Source organism: Zalophus californianus, chromosome 13 (assembly GCF_009762305.2).
Source record: "Zalophus californianus isolate mZalCal1 chromosome 13, mZalCal1.pri.v2, whole genome shotgun sequence".
NCBI lineage: Eukaryota > Metazoa > Chordata > Mammalia > Carnivora > Otariidae > Zalophus > Zalophus californianus.
In genome coordinates, this window is record NC_045607.1 from 9,442,603 (window position 1) to 9,467,500 (window position 24,898).

At 37.3% G+C, this 24,898-nt stretch overlaps 1 protein-coding gene across 2 annotated transcripts in view; it reads right to left on the bottom strand.

Moving 5' to 3' along the window:
* Window positions 1-24,898, bottom strand: part of PBX3 (PBX homeobox 3) — a 205,965-nt gene that overhangs the window by 30,141 nt on the left and 150,926 nt on the right. For both annotated transcript variants that reach the window (XM_027616686.1, XM_027616687.1), the window contains exons 3-5: window positions 21,312-21,553; window positions 10,372-10,562; window positions 968-1,103 (exon numbers count right to left, since the gene is read on the bottom strand). In XM_027616686.1, coding sequence (XP_027472487.1) covers window positions 968-1,103; window positions 10,372-10,562; window positions 21,312-21,553 — 569 coding nt within the window. The remainder of the gene's footprint in view (window positions 1-967; window positions 1,104-10,371; window positions 10,563-21,311; window positions 21,554-24,898) is intronic.

Genomic DNA, 24,898 nt, shown 5'->3' on the forward strand with positions numbered 1-24,898 from the left:
GATCTTTAATATCTTGGACTTCATATGTACAGCAGCAGTATTTATTTAGAAACTACTTTAAAATTTTTGTGACCCATGACCAAAAGGGAACATTGAAATTTCTGCCAAGGGTCAGCTTTTCCTTAAGTTCCACTGCAATAGCTGGTTGGCAATTACCACATTTGCGTGCTATAAAGAAAAGCTATCTCGATGTCAATCTATAAACAACAGTATAAGTATTTAAATAAAATTATATTTTAGAGCTAATGCCAGTAAAATATACTTATTTTATAAGGAGGTACAGTTGTTCATTTGTTTGTCTCCAATCCTCAACCTAAATACCCACCTATCTGCCTAAAACTAAATGTATTTTTGTTAGAAGATGACAGCTAATTTCAGGGTCACAATTTATTACAAATAAATGTTAAAAACAAAACAAAACAACAACAACAACCCAAAAAACAGTGATACGTATAAACTTAATTCTTCTGTTTAATGAATAACAAGGAAGCAAAGAAATCCTTGGGACCCAAATATCATAGCATGGTTACCAAGAAAAGACTTAGTGAATTCCTCAAAGCTTTCACCAAAGAGTTATATTAAATTTCCTTTCGGCAACAAATAAATTGGTTTCTCACTGGTAGAAGCTTAGGTCAGTCATCTAAATCAGGGAAAGCAGGACTACATGCCATTTACTGAAGAGTCACTTAAGAATAAACTGTGTCTCTCCCCATGGCATGTTTATGTCCTCTCTATAGAAGATTTACACTGGGGTGGTGGGTGATTATCTTGATTCCTTGCCACTTAGGATTAAAAAAAAAATCACCTAAGCTTTAAAAGCTTGCATAAAAATGTGCGAATATCTATATTTTCTTTTTATCTTCTTTGATGATGGAACACATGGATCTGAAATTTGGTGATACCCTGAGCAAAAAATAGGGTTCCTATATCAACAGGGAAACAAGACAGACCCACGGTGTCCTCTCACCTGTGACACTGTGATGCTGCATTTCTTGGCCAGCTCCTCTTTGGCTTCTTCACTGGGGTAGGGGTTACTGAGGTGTGAGTAAAAATATTCATTCAAGATTTCTGTGGCCTGTTTACTGAAGTTACGCCTTTTTCGTCTATGACAAGAACCAAGAGAGAATTATAGTTATAGTCAGCCTTAACCAAAGAGGGATATACTGATTAGAATTATACGAAAAAAATAATTTCTATTTTTAAACATTCTTAGGGTCTGATTTATCACAATGATATTGCAGTTATGCTCTTGGCACCCTCCAAAGCACTTTACAAATCATTTTAAGATAGAGGATCACTAAAAATACAAGAATGTGAAGCACAATTAACTTGATTCTTTAATTTATTCAACAAGGATCTACTGTGTTATAGGTATTCAATGAAGATCCAGTGGGAACAAAACAGGTAAGGTCTATCAGAGAGTTTACAGGAGATTGGAGAGAGCAGAAAGTTAGGGGGAAGAAAGCCATTAGACATGTAACACGGAAATAAATACAAATCATGGTGACCATATCAAGTGTCATGAAGGAAAAGTATAAGGTATAAGAAGGAAATTTAACATAGATTACAGAGTCAGGAAAGGTTTCCTTGAAGGAGTGACACTGAATCCGAGACCTGGAGAAAGTGTAGGCATTACTCAGATAAAGAGTAGAATGGGAAGAGGAACGAGCAGAGAAAGTGGTTTTGAAACAGAAACGAGCTTGGAAAGTTCAAAGGGGTAGAGGAGACTGGAACACAGTAAAAATCAGGAAATGTGTGAGTTGAGTATGGAAGGATGGGCAGATGCCAGATTATACACAGGCTTAGTGGATCCGTAAGAATTTTTGGATTTTAAGTGTAATAGGAAGCTATTAAAGGCTTTAAATTTTAAGTTCCAAAAAGATCATTCTGACTGCTGAGAATAGTTGGAGGAGGGCATGAAAGGAAATGCAGATTTTTTGAAAAAGATTTTATTCACTCATTTGACAGAGAACGAGAGAGCAAGCAGGGAGAGGGAGAAGCAGACTACCCACTGAGCAGAGAGCCCGACAACGTGGGGATTGATCCCAGGATCCTGAGATCATGACCTGAGCCAAAGGTAGATGCTCAACTGATTGAGCCACCCAGGTGCCCCAGGAAATGTAGATGTTTAAGGGGACAACTGCAATGGTCAAATTGAGAGATGATGGTAACCTGGCATAGGGTGAGAGTAATGGAAATAAAAAGATTCAAGATCTGTCTAAAAGGTAAAAACAGTGGGACTTGGTGATGGATTGGATGGGGGCAGTGGGTGGAGGAGAAAGAGAAGGAAGGTAAGGAAAAAATACATTAAGAATTTCTGGATTTTTCTGCTTAAGCAAGTGCCTGGACTAAGGCATGATTTGCTCACAAGGGAAAGAGTAGGGGAGGAAATTTTCTTTGTTTTTACTGGGAAGGGTGTGGCAGAGTCAGAAGACCAAGTATTTATTAACAATTTATTTCAAACAGCAAAAATGTTACTTATATTTGGGTTTTGTTATTAAAAATTTTTTTTAAAGATTTTATTTATTTGACAGAGAGACAGCAAGAGAGGGAACACAGGCAAGGGGAGTGTGAGAGGGGAAGCAGGCTTCCCGCTGAGCAGGGAGCCTGATGTGGGGCTCGATCCCAGGACCCTGGGATCATGACCTGAGCCGAGGGCAGACGCTTAATGACTGAGCCACCCAGGCGCCCCTTGTTACTACAATTTTAAAGAATTCCAACCTGAAAATTAGCATTTGTCAGACTTCACTTTAAATTAGATCCTCCATTAACTAGAAAATACTTCCCCAAATAATTTTCTTAATACTGCCTTCCCAATAATCTTAATGATCGTCTCACTTGTGATATCCTATACTCAGGAAAGAGTCAGTAGGCAGTTGTAAAATGTGGAGACCCTATGAGATTCTTCTAGTTAAAATGATGTCACTAACATGGCAGGTTAAGTACGTGATCTATGTCTCAACATTAAGGGAGAGTCAGGGGAGGAAGAAATCTAGGTCTGATCAAAACATCTCAGGTTATGAGTCCTGAAATTTCCTAATTTCAATAATTTTTTGGAAGGTTAAACTGTCGGTTGTTTCCTGAAGGATGAAGAAGAGATTGAAGATCTACTTAGGGATTAAAATCTACAGGATGTGATGATGAATTAAATGGGGGAGGTGGTGAGGAAAAACAGGGAGGGAAGGAAAGGGAGAGAAAGACACCAAGAACAGCAGTTGGGATTTTTGCAGCAGTCATGCATTCCTCTGACCTGGGGACACTTTGAAGAGGCACCCTCTGACGAGGAGGTGTGTGGGTGCGTAGGGTGGAAAAGGTCTAGAGTAGGTATTGAAACTGTCAAATCTATAGATAATTACCTGGCCCACAGATCATATTTGTTGAGACTATATAATAATGACCTACCCATGAAAATCTAAGTTTCTGGCTTCTTATGAAAACTTGGAAGATCAGTCACACGAGTCCCACATTCTCAGAAGCCAGCCATAGGCTAAAGCTGAGTGATGGCTATGCCCCCCAGATATGCACCCATCTGCTGTAATCCTTACTGTCCCTCATCCAGCCACTCCACTCAATTCTCTTTTATGTAAGTGTGTGAATTTGGGACTCTAAGTTCTAAAACATGGAGTCCAGAGCACCCTTCTTTGTTAGATGGGATGCTGCTCAGGTCCTGAATGGTTGAATAAAGCCAATTAGATCTTTAAAATAATAAAAATAAAAATAAAAATAAAAATAAAAATAAAACATGGAGTCCAACAGCAAGACTGAGGCTTGATACAAGAGCATTTCTTTGGGAAACGAAAGGAGGAATGAGCAGGAACATATCTGAGAAAGCAAAGCTAAGTTTAGCTCATTTATCAACTGTGCCTAGGAATGGTTTTAGTAAACACTGAAAAACCTCAGAGAAAAAAATCATGAGCAGAAGAGAACACCTCACCCCAGATAGTCTGGCTACGTCCAAACTACTCGAGCACTCCTACTAGAAGAGCAGAGGCACCGATGCAAATTTATTCTTAAATGTTTTGCATTGGTACACGCTTCAACTTGTCCAATTACCAGGAAAATGTGAGTATGGCCACAGGAGAAGCCAGAGTGAGCAAGGAAATCATCTATCTGAATGAGCATGTCTGTCTAGAGCAGAAAAACCTCCGCTTCTCAGTGTAGAGGCTGGTTGAAAGGTGCTACAGGAACAGATGAAACCAAAGCTCAGTGTTTGCATTCACTTGAAGGCATAAAACAGAAAAACTTGGTATTACACTTTATTTATTTTTTTAGAAAAACGTTCCGTAGAAAACGCCCATTAAGCATCCCCCTAAGTTTCTTTCCTGCAGGGTTGAGCAAACTCTAAACGGCTGTGCCTCAGGCCAGTGTGCAGCGGCGCCTCAGCCCCAGGGCTGCAACCCGTCAGCATCTAACATCACTAACAGTGATCTCTGCGGGAGAAGGGACTCTGCTCCAAGCTCTGCTACCTTCCCATTCTGCCTCTGCTCACTCTGACTTGTTAACATACTTCCTCTTCTTGGAAGAAAAAATAAATCATTTAGGTGTATACATTATGAATGCAGTTATGTAATAAAAAAACACACACATGTTGACAAGGATGGGAAAGTATCAGCAAAAATAAGGAGAGCAATTGTTAGGAAGGATTTCTTTCTGAAGGAAGTACTTTTAAGTATCTCTGTTACATAATATTTTTTGTTAAAATACTCAAAGTTGAAAAGCAATTTTGAATTTTTTTTTTGTTTTCTGACACTACCTTAACTCTTTGACTTGAGATATTGAAAGTATGAAGGAGAAATAGTCATTCATCTTCTTAGCCAATAAATTACCTTTTGCAGCTTATTGTATTTAAGAAGCTTGCTGGAATCATGGGGAATATAAACGTTCAAGACTTGGCGGTTGTTTTCAATGGCAATGTGGCTTACTAGAAAGAGAAGAAATGTTCCTGAAAAGCTATAATAAAGGCAGTCTGAATGAAGCTTGGTCTAGAGAACTGTAACAATGTCATGTCAGTATTGAAGAGAAGGCAAGGACCAGTCTAGTGGAGTGATTAAAAGTGGGCTTCCTAAAAAGGGAAATTTAGGCTGGGCCTAGAAGGATGAGCAAGGTCTCACGAAATCAACAAACACGAGCACTCGCTCTGTTCCAGGCTCCATGCTGGACACCCTCACAGATGACAACTCATCAGTGGTGACCAAGTTGGGGTTGGGTTGGGAGTTTACTGTGAAAGGCCAGCGATGGGGGTTGGGGGGTGGGGAGTGGTTCTAGTCAGAGGAAACAGGGAAGACCAAGAGGGATTTCATTTTGTATTAATCACATGAGATAACAACTTGATGATATAATGAGAGCACTAAAAATGTTTAAACTTTGATCTAATAATTCCATTTCTGAGAATTAATCCTTAGGAAATAATCCTAAAGATCAAAAAGTTTCAATGAATAAAGATTTTCACTGAAACACTAGTTTCCATAAACATCTGTTTAAAATAGTATCCTCTTTTCATCATTTTCTTGCCCCTTACCTTGTTTTATTTTCTTCACAGCATGTATCATCCTATTACATTTCATTGCATAACTGAATAGAATACTGTAGCATACAGGCATACCTTGTTTTACTGTGCTTCACAGATACTGCAACTGTGACAAATTGAAGGTCTGTGACAGTCCTGCATTGAACAAATCTACCAGAGCCATTTTACCAATGCTTGCTCACTTGGTGTCTCTGTGTCACATTCTGATAATTCTTGTAATATTTCAAACATCTCTATTATTATTATATTTATTATGGTGATCTGTGATCAGTGATCTTTGATGTTACAATTGTGATTGTTTTGGGGTGTCAAGAACCGTGCCCATCTAAGACAGCAAACTTAATAAATGTTGTGTGTGTTCGGACTACTCCACTGACCGGCCTTCCCCCATCTCTCTCCATCTCCTCAGGCCTCCCTATTCTCTGAGACACAACAATATTAGTATTAGGTCAATTAATAACCCTACAATGTCCTCTAAGTGTTCAAGTGAAAGGAAGAGTTGCACATCTCTCACTTGAAATCAAAAGCTAGAAATGATTAAGCTTAGTGAAGAAGCCATGTCTTCGTTAAGCTTGGTAAAACAAGCCAAAAACTAGGCCTCTTGAGCCAAACAGTCAACCAAGTTATGAATGCAAAGGAAACTGAAAATGCTATCCCAATGAACACATGAATGATAAGAACGTGAAAACAACCTTATTGCTGATGGAAGAAGTTTTAGTGGTCTGGATAGAAGATCAAACAGGCCAGAACATATTCTCTTAAGCCAAAGCCTAATCTAGAGCAAGGCCCTAACACTTTTCAATTCTATGAAGGCTAAGAGAGGGGTGGAAGCTGCAGAAGAAAAGTCTGAAGCTAGTAGAGGTTGGTTCATGAGGTTTAAGGAAAGAAGCCACCTCCATTATATAAAAGTGCAAGGTAAAGCAGCAAGTGCTGATGGAGAAGCTGCAGCAAGTTATCCAGAACACCTAGCTAAGATCATCAATGCAGGTGACTACACTAAACAACAGATTTTCAGTGTAGACAAAACAACCTTATATTGTTGGAAGAAGATGCCATCTAGGACTTTCATAGCTAGAGAGGAGAAGTCAATGCCTGGCCTTAAAGCTTCAAAGAGGGGCGCATGGGTGGCTCAGTCGTTATGCGTCTGCCTTCGGCTAGGGTCGTGATCCCAGGGTCCTGGGATCGAGCCCTGCATCTGGCTCCCTGCTCAGGGGGAAGCCTGCTTTTCCCTCTCCCACTCTCCCTGCTTGTGTTTCCTCTCTGGCTGTGTCTCTCTCTGTCAAATAAATAAAATCTTTAAAAAAAAAAATAAAGCTTCAAAGAATAGGCTGGTTCTCTGGTTAGGAGCTAATACAGGTGGTCAGTGCTCACTGACCATTCCAAAAATAGTAGGGCCCTTAGAGTTATGTTAAATCTACTCTGCCTGTGCTCTATCAGTGGAACAACAAAGCCTGGATGACAGCATATCTGTTTACGACATGGTTTATTGAATATATTAAAGCTCACTGTTAAGATCTACTGCTCAGAAAAAAAAGATTGCTTTCAAAATATTACTCCTCATTGACAATGCACCTGGTTACCCAAGAGCAATGATGGAGATCGACAATGAGATTATGTCTTCATGCCTGCTAACACAACATCCATTCTGCAAGTCCATGGATCAAGGAGCAATTTTGACTTTCAAGTCTTACTATTTAAGAAATACATTCTGTAAAGATACAGCTGCAAGAGATGGTGATTTCTCTGCTGGATCTGGGCAAAGTAAATTGAAAACCTTCTGGAAAGGATTCCCCACTCTGAGGCCATTATGAACATTCATGATTCATGGGAAGAGATCAAAATACCAACATTAACAGGAATTTGAGTGTTCATAACACTCATGATGACTTTTTAGTGGAGGAAGTCACTGCAGACATGGTGGGAATATCAAGAAAACTCAGATTAGAAGTGGAGCCTGAAGTGGATGGAATTGCTGCAATCCCATGATAAAACTAGAACGGATGAGGAGTTGCTTCTTATGGATGAGCAAAAAGTGATTTCTTGAGATGGAATCTACTCCTGGTGAAGATGCCATGAAGATGGTTGAAATGACAACAAAGGACTTAGAATATTATATCAACTTAGTTGATAAATCACCAGCAGGGCTTGAGAAGACTGACTCCAATTTTGAAAGAAGCTATATTGTGAGTAAAATGCTATTGAAAGGCATCACATGCTACAGAGAAATTGTCTGTGAAGAATTAGTCATGCAGCAAACTTCACTGTTGTCTTAAGAAATTGTCCCAGCCACCCCAGCCTTCAGCAACCACCACCCCGATCAGTCAGCAGCATCAACACTGAGGCAAGACCCTCCACCAGCAAAAAGATTGTAACTTGCTGGAAGCTCAGATGACAGCATTTTTTAGCAACGAAGTATTTTTTAATTAAGGCATGTAGTTTTCTTTCAGACATAATGCTATTGCGCACTTAACAGACTATAGTACAGTGTAAACATAACTTTTATATGCACTGGGAAGCCAAAAAATTCATTTGATTCACTTTATCGTGATACTCACTTTACTGCGGTGATCTAGAACCCAATCTGCAGTATCTCTGACGTATGCCTGTATTTGTTTACTTGTTGACTGTCTATTTCCCCAAGTAGAAGGGAAGCTCCAACTGGGGCAAATATGTGTTGTTTTGTTTTGTTTTTAAAGATTTTATTTATTTATTTGACAGAAAGAGACACAGTGAGAAAGGGAACACAAGAGCGGGAGAGGGAGAAGCAGGCTTCCCGCGGAGCAGGGAGCCCGACATGGGGCTCGATCCCAGGACCCTGCAATCATGACCTGAGCCGAAGAGCGGAAGGCAGACACTTAAAGACTGAGCCACCCAGGCGCCCCTTGGGCAAATACGTTAACCTATCTTGTTTACTTTTAAAATCTTCAGCATAAGTAAATACCTGTAGAAGGAAGGAAGAAAGGAAGGAAGGAAAGAAGAAAGAAACTATCATGGAAATTAATAGGGACAACTTAAATGCTCAAAAAATGAAGGAATAGCTAGGTAAATTATTTATTATATATCCATTTGGTAGATTTCAATTATTAAAATATTTAAAATTAGAGATTACATTATATAAAAATGTTATTTATTCATGGTAAATTTTTTAAAAAGCAAACCAAATCATGCATATTGTACCATCACAAGAACATTTTTTTTCTAAAGATTTTATTTATTTATATGAGAGAGAGAGAATGAGAGATAGAGAGCACGAGAGGGAAGAGGGTCAGAGGGAGAAGCAGACTCCCTGCTGAGCAGGGAGCCTGATGCGGGACTCGATCCCGGGACTCCAGGATCATGACCGGAGCTGAAGGCAGTCGCTTAACGAACTGAGCCACCCAGGCGCCCACAAGAACATTTTTTTAAAGCCCCCAAACCAGAAGCAAATATTCTAAAGCATTTAGGGTGATTTTTTTTAAGTAGCAAAAACGTGGTTGTCTTTTATCCTGCATCTTTCTATTCTACAGATTTTCCAATTTTCCATAGTGACCATGGGAATTTTTAAATAGGAAAAAAATAGAATAAAACTTCAGAGAATCTTAACAACAAAAAAGTAATTGAGGCAGGAACAGGTCATGTAAGGCCTTAAATGCTAGGTTAAGTAGTGTGTATGTGAGTTATCCAGAACTGAAAAGCTACTGTGGTTTTTAAGCAAAGCAATTAGGGCATCATGGGTGCCAGAACCAGAGAAGGGGTGCAGAGGGAGGGGCAAGAAAGGGACCAAGACTGGAGACAGGGAGACCCAGGAGGGAACTGGGCTAGTCCAGGTACAAAAGGATGGGCCGAGTAGTGTGAGGGTGGAAAAAAAGAGCTAAAAGGGGCAATCCTGAAAACCAAGCATTGGTGAGTTCTGGTGACTAATTCAGTATGGAAGAAGGAACCAAAAATGATACAGGGCTTTCCTTAACTAGGAGAATGGTAGTATAGTCAGGTGGCATACGTTTCTCTGTTTGGCTCTAAGGAAGAGCTCTGGCATAAACACTGTCCCACACACCTTGTTTTCCAGTTGAGAAGCTAACGTAGTTATTTTCTTTAATATTGTAAAATTTGGATGATAATTACCGCCTCTGTCAGATTGCAAGAGAGAGAAAGCAAAACAAAACAGAAACTCCTTTCCAAAGCTGAAGACTGATCACAAACTTTAGCAATGCCCAAGAGGCATCTCCGCAGAGGCAGCACACCGTAGGAGCCTGACAATTCTATTACATCATCTAGTAAGTTCAACACGTCATATACAATTGATTAAAACTCCTGCCAAACTTGAAAGTTTCAGATAGAAGGGAAATTTTCATCCTTACAGAAGAGACCCATAGGCTTTCTTCCTTGATTTGGAAAAACAGTATTTGGGGTTTTGTGGTCATTGCTATTAACTACAACACCACTTCCTTCTTGGGAGTATCAGTGTTTCCAAGTATTGTCTTATAATAGGCACAGGTAACGTAACATCAAGAAATTCTTAGAAAGCAAACCTTGTTAAAACAGAGTTACAAACTGAAAATTATCCTTAAAAATACTTTTTGAATCAGAATTAAAGGCTACGTCTTCCTAAGTCATTAGTAGCAGCACTACTCCCATCTGTTTTCTGAGTCCTCAAATTGGTAGCTAATAGTAGGACCACTCCCAGACAAGAGGAGGCCTCGCAGTGCAGGCACCAGGAGGTGAACTACCTATCCATTGTAGAGAAGAGCTCTTCTAGCCAAATTAAAGAAGAATCTAAGACCAAGTAGGCAGTTTTACAGAAAATAATATACGAGTGAAAGGGAAAAGGAAAAAAAGCCATGCAACAGATTTGTGGCCTCACATACCTGGCATCAAGGAACCTTGATCTTAAAATCATAACTGCTTCACAAGTGCTTTGTTTGAGCTGCATCTGAATGGAACTAAATTTTCGATGGATGATGCCCACCATTCTTTCAATCTCTTTTGGGGAAATGGGACGTGTTCTACTCTGCTCTCGGAGAAGGTTCATCACATGTGTAGTGAATTCATTACATGCCTGTAAAGGGGGGAAAAAAAAGTCACTCCTTAGGAATCTGGTATTTTATATTATCATACCCAAACATTAACATCTAAATTTCCACTTCATTTGCAATTGCCAATGGTATTATGCAGTGGTAGGGGAAAATGAAAACTAAGACACTTGTCAAATGGCAGTGGTATTTAGCTGGGGCAGCAAGAATTCTGAAACTATGAATGGCCCAACATGCAAAGGAGGCATAGCACTCAACTGTCCTTCCACCCACCCTTTTCCCAGTTCCAAAATGAGGTTTTCCCATTGGAGGATACGCTCTACCAACTCTTATTTATAGATATGAATATGTGTGTATTGTCAATACTATGCACCTCCTATTTTTCTCTGGGGTTTTACATTTATTCAGCAAATTTTTACCGAAGGGCTATGGGGTGCAAACTCTTCCCGATGCTACTAAGGTATAGAGAAATGAGCAAGATGTGGACTTGGTCTTTAGTAGGATAAAATATATGTAAGAAAATAATTCTCAAACAAGCAGTCTGTGCAAAGTGTCACAGAAGATATGAGTGTTTCCTAAGTTCCAAGGAGGGAGTAGTCTCATCTGGAGGCAGAGATCACATCACGCTTCATGGCAGAGTGACATTTGGGCTTTAAAGAATGGGTAGGATTTTTGAAAGGTGGATAAAGGTGGAAATTAGGAAGAATGCTAGGCACAAGAAAAACCTGGAAATAATGATATGCAGCAAGTTGAGAGGATGAGAGAGTATATGCAGAGAAGAGGGATTCAGGTCCATGGAAGGACATAAAGGGCCTTGGATGCCAAGCATGCCAATGTCCTGGAATAATTTGGCTGTGGTGTCGGCCTTATCAGTAGATATGAGCCATCTGTGGACAATGGGTAAAGCAGCTCAATTCTTCAGGGGAGTTGCAGCAGGAAACTAAGGATCAGATTTGGGTCTCAAACTTTTAACAACCCTCAACCCCTTTTCAGTTCACCTATATTCTTTTAGATCGATAAAACCAAGTAATGGGGCCTACACTGAAATCTACTACTGCTTTGGTAAATAAATCCTCAGTCTATACCCTTGAATAAAAAGAACATCTTCTGGCATTTTCATTAAAAAGGCAAGACAGAGATTCTGTATCTTACGGCACAGATGCCCCTGGTAGGGCAAGCAGACAGAACAATCATTGATCACGGCAAGACATAGTTTGAAGCTTTAATAATGTCCACTTCCCTACAGATATCCTGAACATTGCTCACATATAGCACATGATGGTTTTTCTAACTGCTCATTAGAGAACTAACCTTTCAAGTAAGTACACTGGGTGTTTCAGTTACTCTAAGCATTATGGAGCTTTTCTATAAATATTTCTAAGGTGAGGTAAAAGGAGTCTTGCTTACCAGATAAAGGGTGCTTCCCCCACCCTGTATGTTTTAAGTCTTAAGCAATTTAAGTGAGCAGTGACCCTAATGTTACACTTACAGGATTCTTCAGAGTATAGAATTGTGCAGTATAGACAGAGAGTAGGCATCCAATGAGCATCTACTAACGGGTCAGTTTTATTTACAATTTGAGAGTAATGTTCATTAATATCTGTTAGTACATTATCGCTGCACCATATGTGAAGAATTCTTCACTTGCAGATCGTGGTTAAGTGTAGAATGTCTATGACTCCCTGAAATTTTATCCAAGTTGTGTGCAAATGTGTAACACCTGAAGGAACAATCTGTGGAGTTTTGTTTTCTTTTCAGATTCTTAGCCAGTTTACAACTAAAAAAGGCTAAGAATTATTGTCCTAGTTTATGACACAGTAAAATGTTAAAGAACTGTGTAGCTCTAAAACCAGAACTTCTTTCTATCTTTAAGGAAACCAAAATAAAAATAAACTTAAGATTGTCCCCCATTATATTACTTACACTATCTTATGCCAAACTGAAAACAAGTGGTCACCCTGCCAAGAAATATATGTATATTTTTTTCTTGCACTTTCTCTAAAGAGATGTTCATATAATTTCAAAATTCTATAATTTGACAAACTCTCGCCCTCTGTTTTCTCATCAATAAAATGAAGAAAATTAGACTAGCACCATGTCCCCACATTGGGATCAGAAAGTATGTGCTTCTATAGCTAGTTCTAGGGAATGTTAACACATGGTCCAAAAATACAGTATTTTGGAAAATGCTGAGTTAACCAAAATTTTTAAAGATTTTTGTTTGCTTGTTTTTGCAAGACTCCACGACACTAATATGGCAATATGCAGAATAAATCTTTAAGGGGGAATGGGATAGCCAACTTTTCCCAAATAAATATGGACACAAAAATCTCTTTTCTCTAGAGTAGTGCTGTCCAAAAGAGATACACTGCAAGCCACATATGAAATTAAAAAGAAAAAAACCTCCAGTAGCCACATTAAAAAAATAAAGAATCAGGTGAAATTAATTTTAAAAATATATTTTATTTAACCCACTATATGAAAACTATTAACATTTCAACACATAATCAATATTTTTAAAACACGGTTAATGAAGTATGTTACATTATTTTCTGGGGTACACTTTCTAATCCAGTACATTGACAGTACATCTCAATTCAAACTAGTCAGATTTCAAGTCTCAACAACTACCCATGGCTAGTGGCAACCAGACTGGACAGCACAGTTCTATGGCATCTTGGGGACCCATGTGCTAAGAAAAACTCTTTGGAAACCACATACTGAGTAATCTTTGATGTTTCTTTTTTAATTCTTCCCCACCATGCGTTCACACAAACACACACAAAAAGACAGTTTCATTTACGAATGTCCTTGGTGAAGCAAGAGAAATTATTATTTTATTACATCTCAAGCCTTTACTATGTCTATAATATTCCCTGTTACAAAACGGGAAACAAACAAAAAGCATTTCTACTGCATATCAACGGATAGTTATCTTGAGAAAAAGCACTTGTGTGACTGTTTAAGTTGTGAGCTAAAGCTGGTTTTTTTATGGAACACCATTTTTTTTTTTAAAGTAAAACGACCAAATTATAATTATTCAGACTTGGGTATTTGGCAGATGTCCTCTCAAAAAAGAAGTGTGCCTGTCAAGCAAAAGAGCTGACATAAGTAGTGTGTATCTTAACAAAATTTGAGTTTTCAAGTGAAAATTAGAATTTTGGAAAATTTGCATCCACCATCGTGAGTTTCACAGTTTCCCAGTCAACTTTCTGATTAGCTTGGTGTTGATACTAGTTAACTATATTTTGGTATTATAAAATGAAATGTGTCAACACTGGAAAATGTATGTAACTCAGTGAACCAGTATTTTCCAAATGATCAATGCATGATGTTACAAAAACATGCACAGGTAGAAGATCCATTCGAACTGCATATTAGACCAATGGATTTTAAAGAAACAGACTGCAAAGAATTAATCGATATGGTTTCAAACTCTGCATTATAACTAACCTTTAAGGAATTACTTGTCAACTTTTGGTGTAATATCAAAGAAGAAAGTCCACAGCTACCTGAAAAGGCTATTACCATATACTCCTGCCTTTTCCAGTGCCATGTTTGTGCGAGGTCAGATCCAGATGCTCTTTGTATACTTCAGCCACGTTATAGCAGACTGACTGCAGAAGCACGTGTAAGATCCAGGTGACTTCTATTGAGCCCAACATTAAAGAGTTTGGCAAGAATGTAAAAACGTCATTATTCTCAAAAGATGCTGAGCTTTTGGGGGAAATACAGGTTTTTACAAAAATGTTATTTAGGTTAACATATAATGATTTATTATTATTTTAAGATTAATTAATAAATACTTTAAATTTTTCTCAGTTTTAATTTCTCTTATAATAAATGTTGACAGATACAATCCACCAAATAAAAGCTCTTAGGGGTCTCTCAAAACTTTTAAGAGTCTAGGTTTTAAGACCAAAAAGTCTGAGAACCACTGTACTGGACTATGGAAGCATTTTTAATTTGCACATATAACACTGCAAATTCCCAAAAACCTAGCTCGCACATTATGGTAACATATATCTTTGATAGGGTGTATGTCCTGATAAATAGTTCAAAACTCCTATGTGAATGATACCTGAGATGTTAGCTCTCTTAAGTTTTTCTCTGGCTGCATTTTAATCTCTCCAGAAAGAATGTTTGCCTATGGTTTCTAGGAAGGATGTAGGAAAAAAAGCGTTAAAAGCAAAAAGTTTCTGCATCTGAAAACTCATAATTTCCTAAAACATTTGCTGAATGTCTCACAACTTATTAAGTGAACTCATCTATGAATGCAAATGCTGATTAGCAATTTGGCAATAGCCCAACATTCACAGAATTCACATAGCTTTTCTTTAAACCAGTCGTTCATACATGATTAATTAGAACATCTCATTTATGTAGTATGCACTTTAGCTCATTACTCTAAGTAAAATTCGTTAAGTATTTACATTTAGATAATTAAAATCTGGGTACACCCTTAAGAAAGATGCATACACTTTAGGCAAAGTGATTTTTTTTCCTTTATACCACTGAAAGTAAATTACAGCCTCATTTACAGCATCCTCTGTACCAGTTTCACAGCAGAGCACAGTACTGCCTCATCTTCTATTCCTTAAAAGGTATATATTTTTTAAACATATAAATGCAGTGAGAATGATCAAATGATTGCAGAGTTGTTTTGAAGGGCCACCCAACCACACACTAGCATCAATGCTGTTTATAAGGTGGGATATTCGCTTCAAACATTTATCACAACCTCTGTCATACCTGTAAGACTATTAAAATAGACACTGGAGAAATTTTTCATTGCCTTATTATTTTTCCAAGTCAAAGTATCAGTTAAAATTTTTCTGGTCAATGTCCACAATACAAACGTAGAAACACCTTGTTTAATTGGAATATTCAGGAAATAAGAGTTTTGATTCCTTGAATTTTCTGATTTAAAGTAATGGCAGAAACCTCTTTTTCTTTTAATCCAGCTGTTGAAACCTACCTAAGGATGCATTTTTGTTTGTGTTTTAAAACACACCTAGCAATAACATAGTTAAATGAACATAAAGTATGAAAAGCTTCATCTGAAAAAAATATTTTCAATCAGCTCTTATCTATGAGAATTTCTCCTTGCCATTTGCTCCTTTCTCCTTAATAATCCAAAACCAATTGAAGATCTGAAATATCTGATTTATGATAATGATTTTAATGATATTTGTTGGCTAGTAAAACTGTCTCCTCTATATCCATACATATTTCATTTACACTCAAAATTAAAAGTTTTCAGGTCTGTTGAACTTTCAGGTTTGTTTAACTTTGTTAAAGTTTCATTTGTTTTGTGGTGGTGCTTTTTTTCATTGTGAATTCAAGATACAACCCCTTTCTTGCCTGTAAATTCACATCATTGAATGTAAACATACAAAATCAGACAGTGAGCAAGCACTAATTTTAGAGGAAGCTTTAAAATGGGTCAGTGATCAGATCTAAAAACTGAATTGGTCTTTTGTAACCATCCGGAGAAGCTGATTGCAGTCAACCGATCATGATACTCCCATTCTAAAATCTACTTTTTAAAGAAAGAATAAATCTCTTTTCAAAGTTATTGCCTCTCAAATTTGCATGTATCCATTTTCTAGATGTCTTTATAACCTTGCAAGTAACTCTAGTCCGATATCATAGATTTTGTATTTATGGGATGCTTATTAAATCAACAAATTCTTCTTGTTTTAGGATAAAAGTCAACATTTAAAGATTTTTTTCTAAGCCAAGTAGAAGGTGACCAATATGAGTAGGGAACAGCCACAAAGATGAAATATCTACTGTATCTCAACACATCTTACCTAATTACATGATTTAGGGGCCTATCTCATGAGGTTTATGTAAGGAGTACATTACATATGTTAAGTTCTTTGCACAGAGCCTAAGACATAATTAATACTTAATAAATGGCAGTTATTGACAATGAAAATGGCAATTATATGAAATTCATATTTTGCATATGTTAGCTATTCTGCAAGCAATCCCTACTCTGATTACTTAATACAGTTATTATATTCAGGCCTTCCCACTGCCTGAATAGTACAGATGGAAGTTGAAAACAAAAGAATATTCAAATATAAAACAATTCATTTTATTAATCAACTTTGTGGTCAAAGATACATTTGGCATGTAGAACTAATAAAGTAGAAACTTGAAGGAAAAAAAGGGAACATTCAAACACTCTTTCCAGCCAAGGAAAAGACCCAGCATGAAAGCTGACAAGAAGTAAAACTCTTCCCTTGGAGCATGACAAAGCCTTGCTTGGTAAAATGAAATATAAAGTTTCCATCAGATAGGACCCTTTTGTCTTTCCTGCTTACCTAGTAAGAACAAATAGCAAAATGGGATTAGGAGTTTTTGGGCTACACAATCTCTAATGTAATAACATCAGCATTTTTTAATCTGATAAAAATAAAACTCCTTTACAAAGGAGATTTTGCCAGCGAATCTAAACGCATAAATGTTGAGATCCTCAAAAAGCACAAGGACATGCCTTTACCATGGTTTAGGTTCCACATTCATTCTCCATTCCCCCAACAATTAATTGCCTATAGTCTGAAAGTCCTCTAGTAGCTAAATGGTATCTGATTGGTCTTGGGTACATTCGGTGTACATGCTTGGCTCCAGTGCTTCACCTGATTTGAGGTGAATTCAAAAGACATCTGTGAACTCAGAAAGCAGGTTCCCAGATGCTTGGGGAGGGTTGGGACCCTTACAACACTTTTGCCTTCAGCAAAAAATGTATTTCAATATAATTATAGTAGATAGCTTTCAATATGTCATCTCTATTATAGCAGCTGTAAATTATGGAGTGAATTGCCTGTGTACAAGCATTTCTTCTGGTACAAGCCAAGTGGGAGAGCAGCACAGGGCATGATATATCTTTTTCTTTTTAACTGAGAACAAATGACTAAGTCAAATTTCATTTGCAAAAACCAATGTGTCCATTTCCCTTTGGTAGAGAGGTGGAGGAAGCCAGAAGGCCTTCAATTTTTAAAAGCAGGCTTCCCAGGACTCTTGGCTCAAGTTCATTAGGAATTCACTTACTCTACTAGTTTGGGCCTTTAATCTTAAGAGCATATTTGAAAGTTATAGTAAAAGCATTTTTCAAAACCTGTCGTTAATCAACAAAAAAACAAAGAGGCAACCAGGCTTCTTTCCTAAAGAGAGAAGCAATGCACCCCTTAACAAAGTATTACAAGACAGTTGCTGCAAACTTTGAAAATTCTATATTCCTGTTGGGTGTCAGGATCAACAAAAGAGAAGTGAAATAGGTTTTTGTTTTTTGTTTTTTTTGAAAGGTGAAATAGTTTTGATTCGTTTTGGGTGGTAGTAATATTCAAGAATCATATTCTACTATATATTCTATGCCTAATATTTCAAAAGTGTTTGTAAGTGAATTTAGATGGTTATCACCAAAAATCATTATATCTGAGCCTACGTAATGAAGACAGAAGCTCAAAGGACATTTTCTGGGGGAAAAAGGACAGGAATCTAAAGACAGTACCATTCCTCAAACACGCATATAGAACCGAGCCTTGCAGCTTGGATTTAATTTTGCTCAAACTGTAGCTCTAGTCTGCTTAGCTTTGTAAATGTGGCTGTGTTTATAAGGTACTTTAATTTACTGCAGTGGTAGTGTTTGTTAATTTTATGGCAATCTAAATCTAAACAGGCTTCAGATACATTTTCATTACAGCTTCATTGCAAAACACAGTAGAGTGAATAGCTCTAAGATTCCAATGTAGTTTATTTCTTTCAGTAAAAGACTCAACACAATTTTCTGATGAAGCCACTGCCTTAACATGCATGTTCTTCCTATTACTAATAAGCTCTGCCACTCAAAATACCCATGTTCACCTTTAGGAGGAAAAGTATAATTTCTGGAAAGTCATTAAATGGTTGCTTTTTCCATCTCTACTCTGATCCCATTCTAAATGCAAGTCAACATGAGCAAATGAGAGAAAACCAGAATGTACTAAATTATTTTCCAATTCTTTATAAGTAGCAGCAGAATTCAGTGGAAAAGGAAGGCATATTGTCAGAAACTGACTTCAATACCTGATTCTGACACTAACCAGATGTGTGACACTGGACAAATCATTCAACCTGAGTCTCATTTTCTCATCTGTAAAATGGAAATTATAATGCCACCTATCTTGGAAATGCCACCCTTTTATCTCATTCAGTTCTGCTTGGCCCTCCTGGTAGCTCCAAAGCATATCCCTGGAAGGTCTAGTCCAGATAGAGCCCACAACTTGTATCCCAAAGACTTGTAAAAAACAATTGACTATCTTATGTCAAAACTCACTGATCAAATAACTTGGGAACTACAGAGAAAAGAGCTATAAAAGCCAGCCCCAAAGACAACTCAAGTGAATGAAATGCTGCTCCGTTGTTTCTAAAACAATTCAGAACCTACAGAAGAAAATTTGTAAACTTAAATTCTGTTATCAGCCAACCAGTCATCACACTCCACCTATATATTTGTCCATAAAACTACAGCAATTTCATATGCCTGTATTTTTCCTTCAGAAAGTGTCAAAAATGAGCAAGGAAATATACATTTAAGTGGTTTTTATTAGGTTACTGAATATACCGAGAAGTAAGATTCATTATTATGCTTTAAAACCCATTATTTCCCAATATATTGAATAAAAAAAAAAATCCAAAAATACATACCACAGATTAACTTTTGAAGAACCTGTGTGTATTCTTAAAGTAAAACAAAACAATTCAAAACAAAACAAAACCCCTGAGGACACTGACTGATGACAGCCTCACCTGATTTCCAACAGGGCAAGAGAGAAAAAGGAAGCTGGTATGAAGAAACATGGCAGGAAAGAATTAATTCTTCATCCAAAAAGTTGGGCCATTTGGCCCCAAATACTATAGATCTTTCCATGCAAGGTGAATGGTGGTATTTATTAAGTATGTATAGATGTATTTAACATAAAGTTATGCGATTAAGATTATACTACGAATTGGAACCATTTTCTTCTGTTTATGCTCAGGGCAACTTTTTCAACCATGACTTCTTTTGTTTACTCTCCATTATTCATACGTCAAATCAGAAAGCTCCATTTTTTGCATGTACATATATAAGATAATTTTTCCAAAATCCTTATTTGCACTTCTTCCACCAAAAATGATCCCTACAAATGAGGCTAGAGATACAGTTTGAGACCCCAGAAAGTACTATTCAGGAAAAAAAGACAATATCTTATAATATTAATTTATATTGGATTTTAACATCAAGCTACATAAACTTTCTACCCTCCTTCAAAACACACTCACCTCTGTAACAGAATCCAACATTTGCTTAATACCACCATATCCAGAATACTTGAGAAGGCAATGAAAAAAATAACATATACAACTGAAACTATGAAGGGAACTCAGAAGAAAAATCAGTAATAAAACTGACCAGGACACCCACATCACATTAAAGTGTTCGGACTTCATGAAGTGCCTGACCGCACAGTGAAGTATTTGGGGGTAAAATGGTATGATGCTTAAGACTTGCTTTAAAATACTCCACCAAAACCAAAACAAGGTGTGTGTGTGTGTGTGTGTGTGTGTGTGTGTGTGTGTGTGTGTGTGTGTGTGTGTGAGAGAGAGAGAGAGAGAGAGAGAGAGAAATAGGCAAAATAAGACTGGCAAAATACTGATATTATGTATCTGGGTGATGGGTGTCTAGGCAGTGCTTAATTTTAGGTTGAGCTCTATAAAACTGCCAGTACACAACTCTTTTGACCTAAAAACTTGGCAGTTTCACAGGATTCAATGTAATAATATTCCCTTTATTTGGGGGTACATTTAAATATTTCCATAATAATGCTTTTTAAAATTACCTGCTAGTGAAAAATCCTTCAAACTAAAAGGTTTTTAGGTTGAAACTAACAACTAAAGTAAGTTTAAAATGAACTACCAACATTTTACATGACTTCATTGAATCTAAAACTTATTTTTTCCCACCCCTTAACATCTCTGTGAAGTATGGAAGCATTTTACAGTCAATAGCATATTATAGTTCAATTGGGTAGTGTTAACTTTTTTCTTGGTGGTACCTAAACAATGACACAGCTTAAAATCAAAGATACCTTAGATTCAATGAAGTGTGGTTAACATAATTGCTGAGGACAGCATTTGTAATCCACACCTCTATCTACTCAGGAATTTAGCACACAATGCCCAGTAGTCCCTGCCCGGAGGTACCTATAATTATCCCGGAGTCTCCTCTTCAGAGAGAAAGGCCAGAACCTGCTTACTTTGTGACGGTAGCTCCCTCACCTATAGTCTGGCACAATCTATAAGGATTAATTCCTGGGAGGATTCTGGAGCTCACAGCATAGGAGGAAGAGCTCAGCTCTCTGTGCAGTGCTTCCCTTTAAAAGTTGTTAAAACTCATGAACAAGGCCAGTGCGTAAATGTTAATTAGCCAGGGCTCTGAAGGGCACCAAGCAGTGAGGTTAAAGGGGAAGGATGGCTGCAGGGGTGGTAGTAAGGGCACGTGAATGTGAGGAATGAATAAAACTAAAACAAGTAGATGGGACAAAATAGGTTTCACTTCACCTCTGAAATCTCAAAGGGACTTCATTTCATGAATCCAACAATTCACTTGGGTTTTTGCATTGACCTTATTTATTTCGCTCTTTGTGTCAACACCTACCCCTCACAGCCCTCAGAATTGGTTAGCGCAGTCTAATAGAAGAGCAATAGAGGGTTTGTGCAGGACTATGAGAGTGGCGGCTGCTGACCTGTTCATATTTCTCCAGTTCTGTGTGATAGATTTGTCTGATCTGGGTCAATTTGGCTCTGTAATCTGAGTGTTCAATAGAGTTATCTGAAGAACCTCCAGAGGCTGCCGCGGCTGCAGCTGCTGCCGCCGATCCCCCACCTTTCTCAGGACCTGAAACCCCTTCTGCCAAAAGCATATTGTCCAGTCTCATTAGCTGGGGATCGGGAGGGTCCTCCTCCTGGGCTCCTCTGATGCTGAGACCTTCAAAGGAAGAGAGAGACAGAGAGAGAAGAAGCGAGAAACAGGACAAATAGTGTGAGTATTTTTGTTTATTTGAGAAAATGATCAAACAACATTAGCGTACTACAATTCATGCTGAGAATTTCTTTGTTCACGTTTATCAATAAGCTTAAGTATGAAAATTCTTTTCGAGAGAATATTTACATGCATCCCCAGAATTTCTATTATTACCCCCTCTCAGTTTATCCTAGATTGGATCCCTAGAAAAAGGTAATTCTGGCTTCTCAGAATATGCTAACATCAATCTTCCCAAATTTTGAGGATTTAAGCATAAAATGTGAAGGGGGTAAAAAATTTGGGATTTTGAGAAAGGAAAAAAATAATTCCAAGGATATAAAACAGACACATCTAAAGGTAGTTATTCTGTTTCTCTGTATGTTTTGGAAGAACAAGAATTTAAAATCCCACAGAAAAATTCATTCACAAACTATATCCAAAAATTAGAAAATAAACAGGATTAGAGGGGAGTTTCCACTGTGTAATTTTAGGGGGAGAAGAGAAATTCATACATCATGAGGTAATTAGCTATGCTTTAAAAATATATATTAGTGAATGAATTTGTTAAGCAGTTGCCTGCAAACTGTGAAATCAGGACCCTAAATAGAATACTAAAAATGTACCACTGGAATGGCAATACAGTGCTGGGCACAGTAGTCTCAATCTAATTTTGTTTTTAAATCAAGAACTTCCTAAGTGATGCCCAGTCAGCAACCTCATCTGAGAACTATAGATCACAGCTGACAATTCATAGGTTTAATCAGGTCACATAGGCTTTCTGCCAAGATGTTTTCAACAACACAGAAGACAAAGTTTTAAAATAATTATCATGGTATAAAAAGCACTGGAGTCATGACAGCTCAAAATCACCATTTTCATTAATGTGTAACATAATCTAAAATATCCCAGCCCAATTAACCTCTGTAAATCTGTTTAAAAGCAGGTTCCTCACACTAGTTACAAGGCATCTTGGGGAAGGGAGAGGCGGGGAAATTGGCATCTTGCATGTCTGCATTTGGATTCTGCCTTTTTCCCCTGCGCCTGTTGTTGTTTATCCACAGTGGTGCACACTCTGTGTCTAGTGTAACTTACATGACAGTAACATCTATAAGCTGCCAAGTACTCAACTGAGCACCAGCTTCGTGATTTTATATGCTAACCTAAAACTACCATCAATTCTTTTAAGAACAGATTTCATTCCTAGATGTCCTGAATTACACCCACAGCATGACAGAGCTCTTGGTTGTCTTAACTCAAATGCACAACTTTAATTTCCTCCCTCAAAACACTTTAAAGCTGTCACTTTCATTTAAAAATATACTTCAGAATAATTTCAACTGGGTAATAAAACTAACTCACAATAATTTAAAATTATATCTGTTGCCTGTTCAGAGGCAAATAAATAAGGTTTGAAAACTGTAATATACTAAAACAATAAATTCATTTAGGGAACCAGAAAGTTAGAGAACTCTCTTAAATAAGATAAAATCAGTATCAGTATCAACATTGTTGATAATTAAAAATAGAAAAACATGTATTTGCTATTTCTTCTAGATCTGGCAAATACTGGTTACGCTGGTATTTTAATTTAACATCTTTAATTTTCTTCCCTTCTAATTCACTTTGTTAGATGTTAAAATCTCATGGCCTCAACATGCTCGTAGTTCCACATACCAAGTTTTCTGTGCATCTGGCACGCAGTGAGGACTCACTGAGCAGCCTCTTCTTTTGCACTCTGGGCTCAGCTTCATTTTATATCATTTGTTGGGGGAGGTCCTTAAGTTTCTCCTTTTTCAACTAAATTTTTGCTCACACTTTTGTGTGTTCACTGTCTCTCTTTTATATATATACAGATACTGGTGCTTCTCCTGGAAATGTGGTTTGTTTGTTTTTTTTTAATCTACCTTCAAGGTTCCTCCAGGTTTCTAGTTTTGCCCTCGTACTTATACATACTGATCTTTTCCCTACGGATATTTGGTGAGGTTCTTTAATAGTAGAGATCAACATCCACAGTCAAAATTATTACACTTCCCTGCACAAGTATGGCAGTGCAGTGACTTAATACACAAGGAAGCAGACTATAAGGGAGACAGAAGAAGGAGATTCATCAGGAAGAAATGCAAAAGACATGGCACTTTTATACATTGCTAATACGTATATAAACCAATACAACCACTCCAACAGGAAGCAACCCTTAAAGTCAACAGTAGTGGACGCAAATAAAAATAACTATGTATTTTTAGCTGGTATAACATTTTCCCCTTGTGATGAATAACATCTCTTCTAAAATCATAAGTAAATCAACACTTCAGTGTTTGCCTCAAATATAGGGAAAAAATGTTTTAATGTGATCCTTCTGCATTGACTTTATATATTATGTGCATTGAGTCAAATCAGAAAAAATCATTTCCTGACAAAAAGTTTATACTCCTTTGGATGAAAAGTACTATAGCACTTTGTAATTAGGCAACATTGAGAAGGCTGTTTATCAATACTGAAGTCATTTTTATACCTACAGTTGGAAAAGTGAATCAAATTTCTTTCTCTACTAAGCAATGTCATGATTATGCATCTTTAAATAGAAATATCTAGTTTCCAAAATTATTTTTAATATAAATATTTCTATTCATACTCTTATCTTACATTCATATTGCTATTTTATTACTCGTCCCCCCTACCTAGTCACTCACTATTACTTAGCTTACGAACCTGCCAAAGTCACACATGGCTCCCAATTACAAGACCTACTCCTCTGGGCACCTATAAACAATTTTAATGAACCTAAATTTGTAAGGGCCAGAATGTATCTGCCTATGTAGCTATCAAAAGATCTTGATATCTTCAGATTTAAACTTGGAAAAACAATAATTTAAAAACTGCTCATTCTTGTTTTTAATCCAAAATGTATACTGGGACATTTGCAGAGATTTATGAAGTTTTACATCTAGACTCTTTGATTATAACAGCATTATAAAGTTAAAAAGCAACAACAACCCTATTTGCAATCTACTTATAACCACAACATTCATTTCAGTATCCCCAAGATTTAGACAAATCATACAAACACAGTAAAACATTGTTTAACAATGAACTTGGCTTTGTTATAAGCCCACAGTTTTTGCATATCTCTCAGCAAATCCTAATTAGCTGTCTTTCAACATGCTGTGCACCTGCCCCACAGATAATGGGAGAGAGCATCTGCATAGACGACTGCATTCGGAGGGCAATAAATAAATTACAGGTCAAAATTATTACAAAGCTTTCTCCGAATAAACGCATACCCTTCACAATACTAAGCTGCAGATGTGA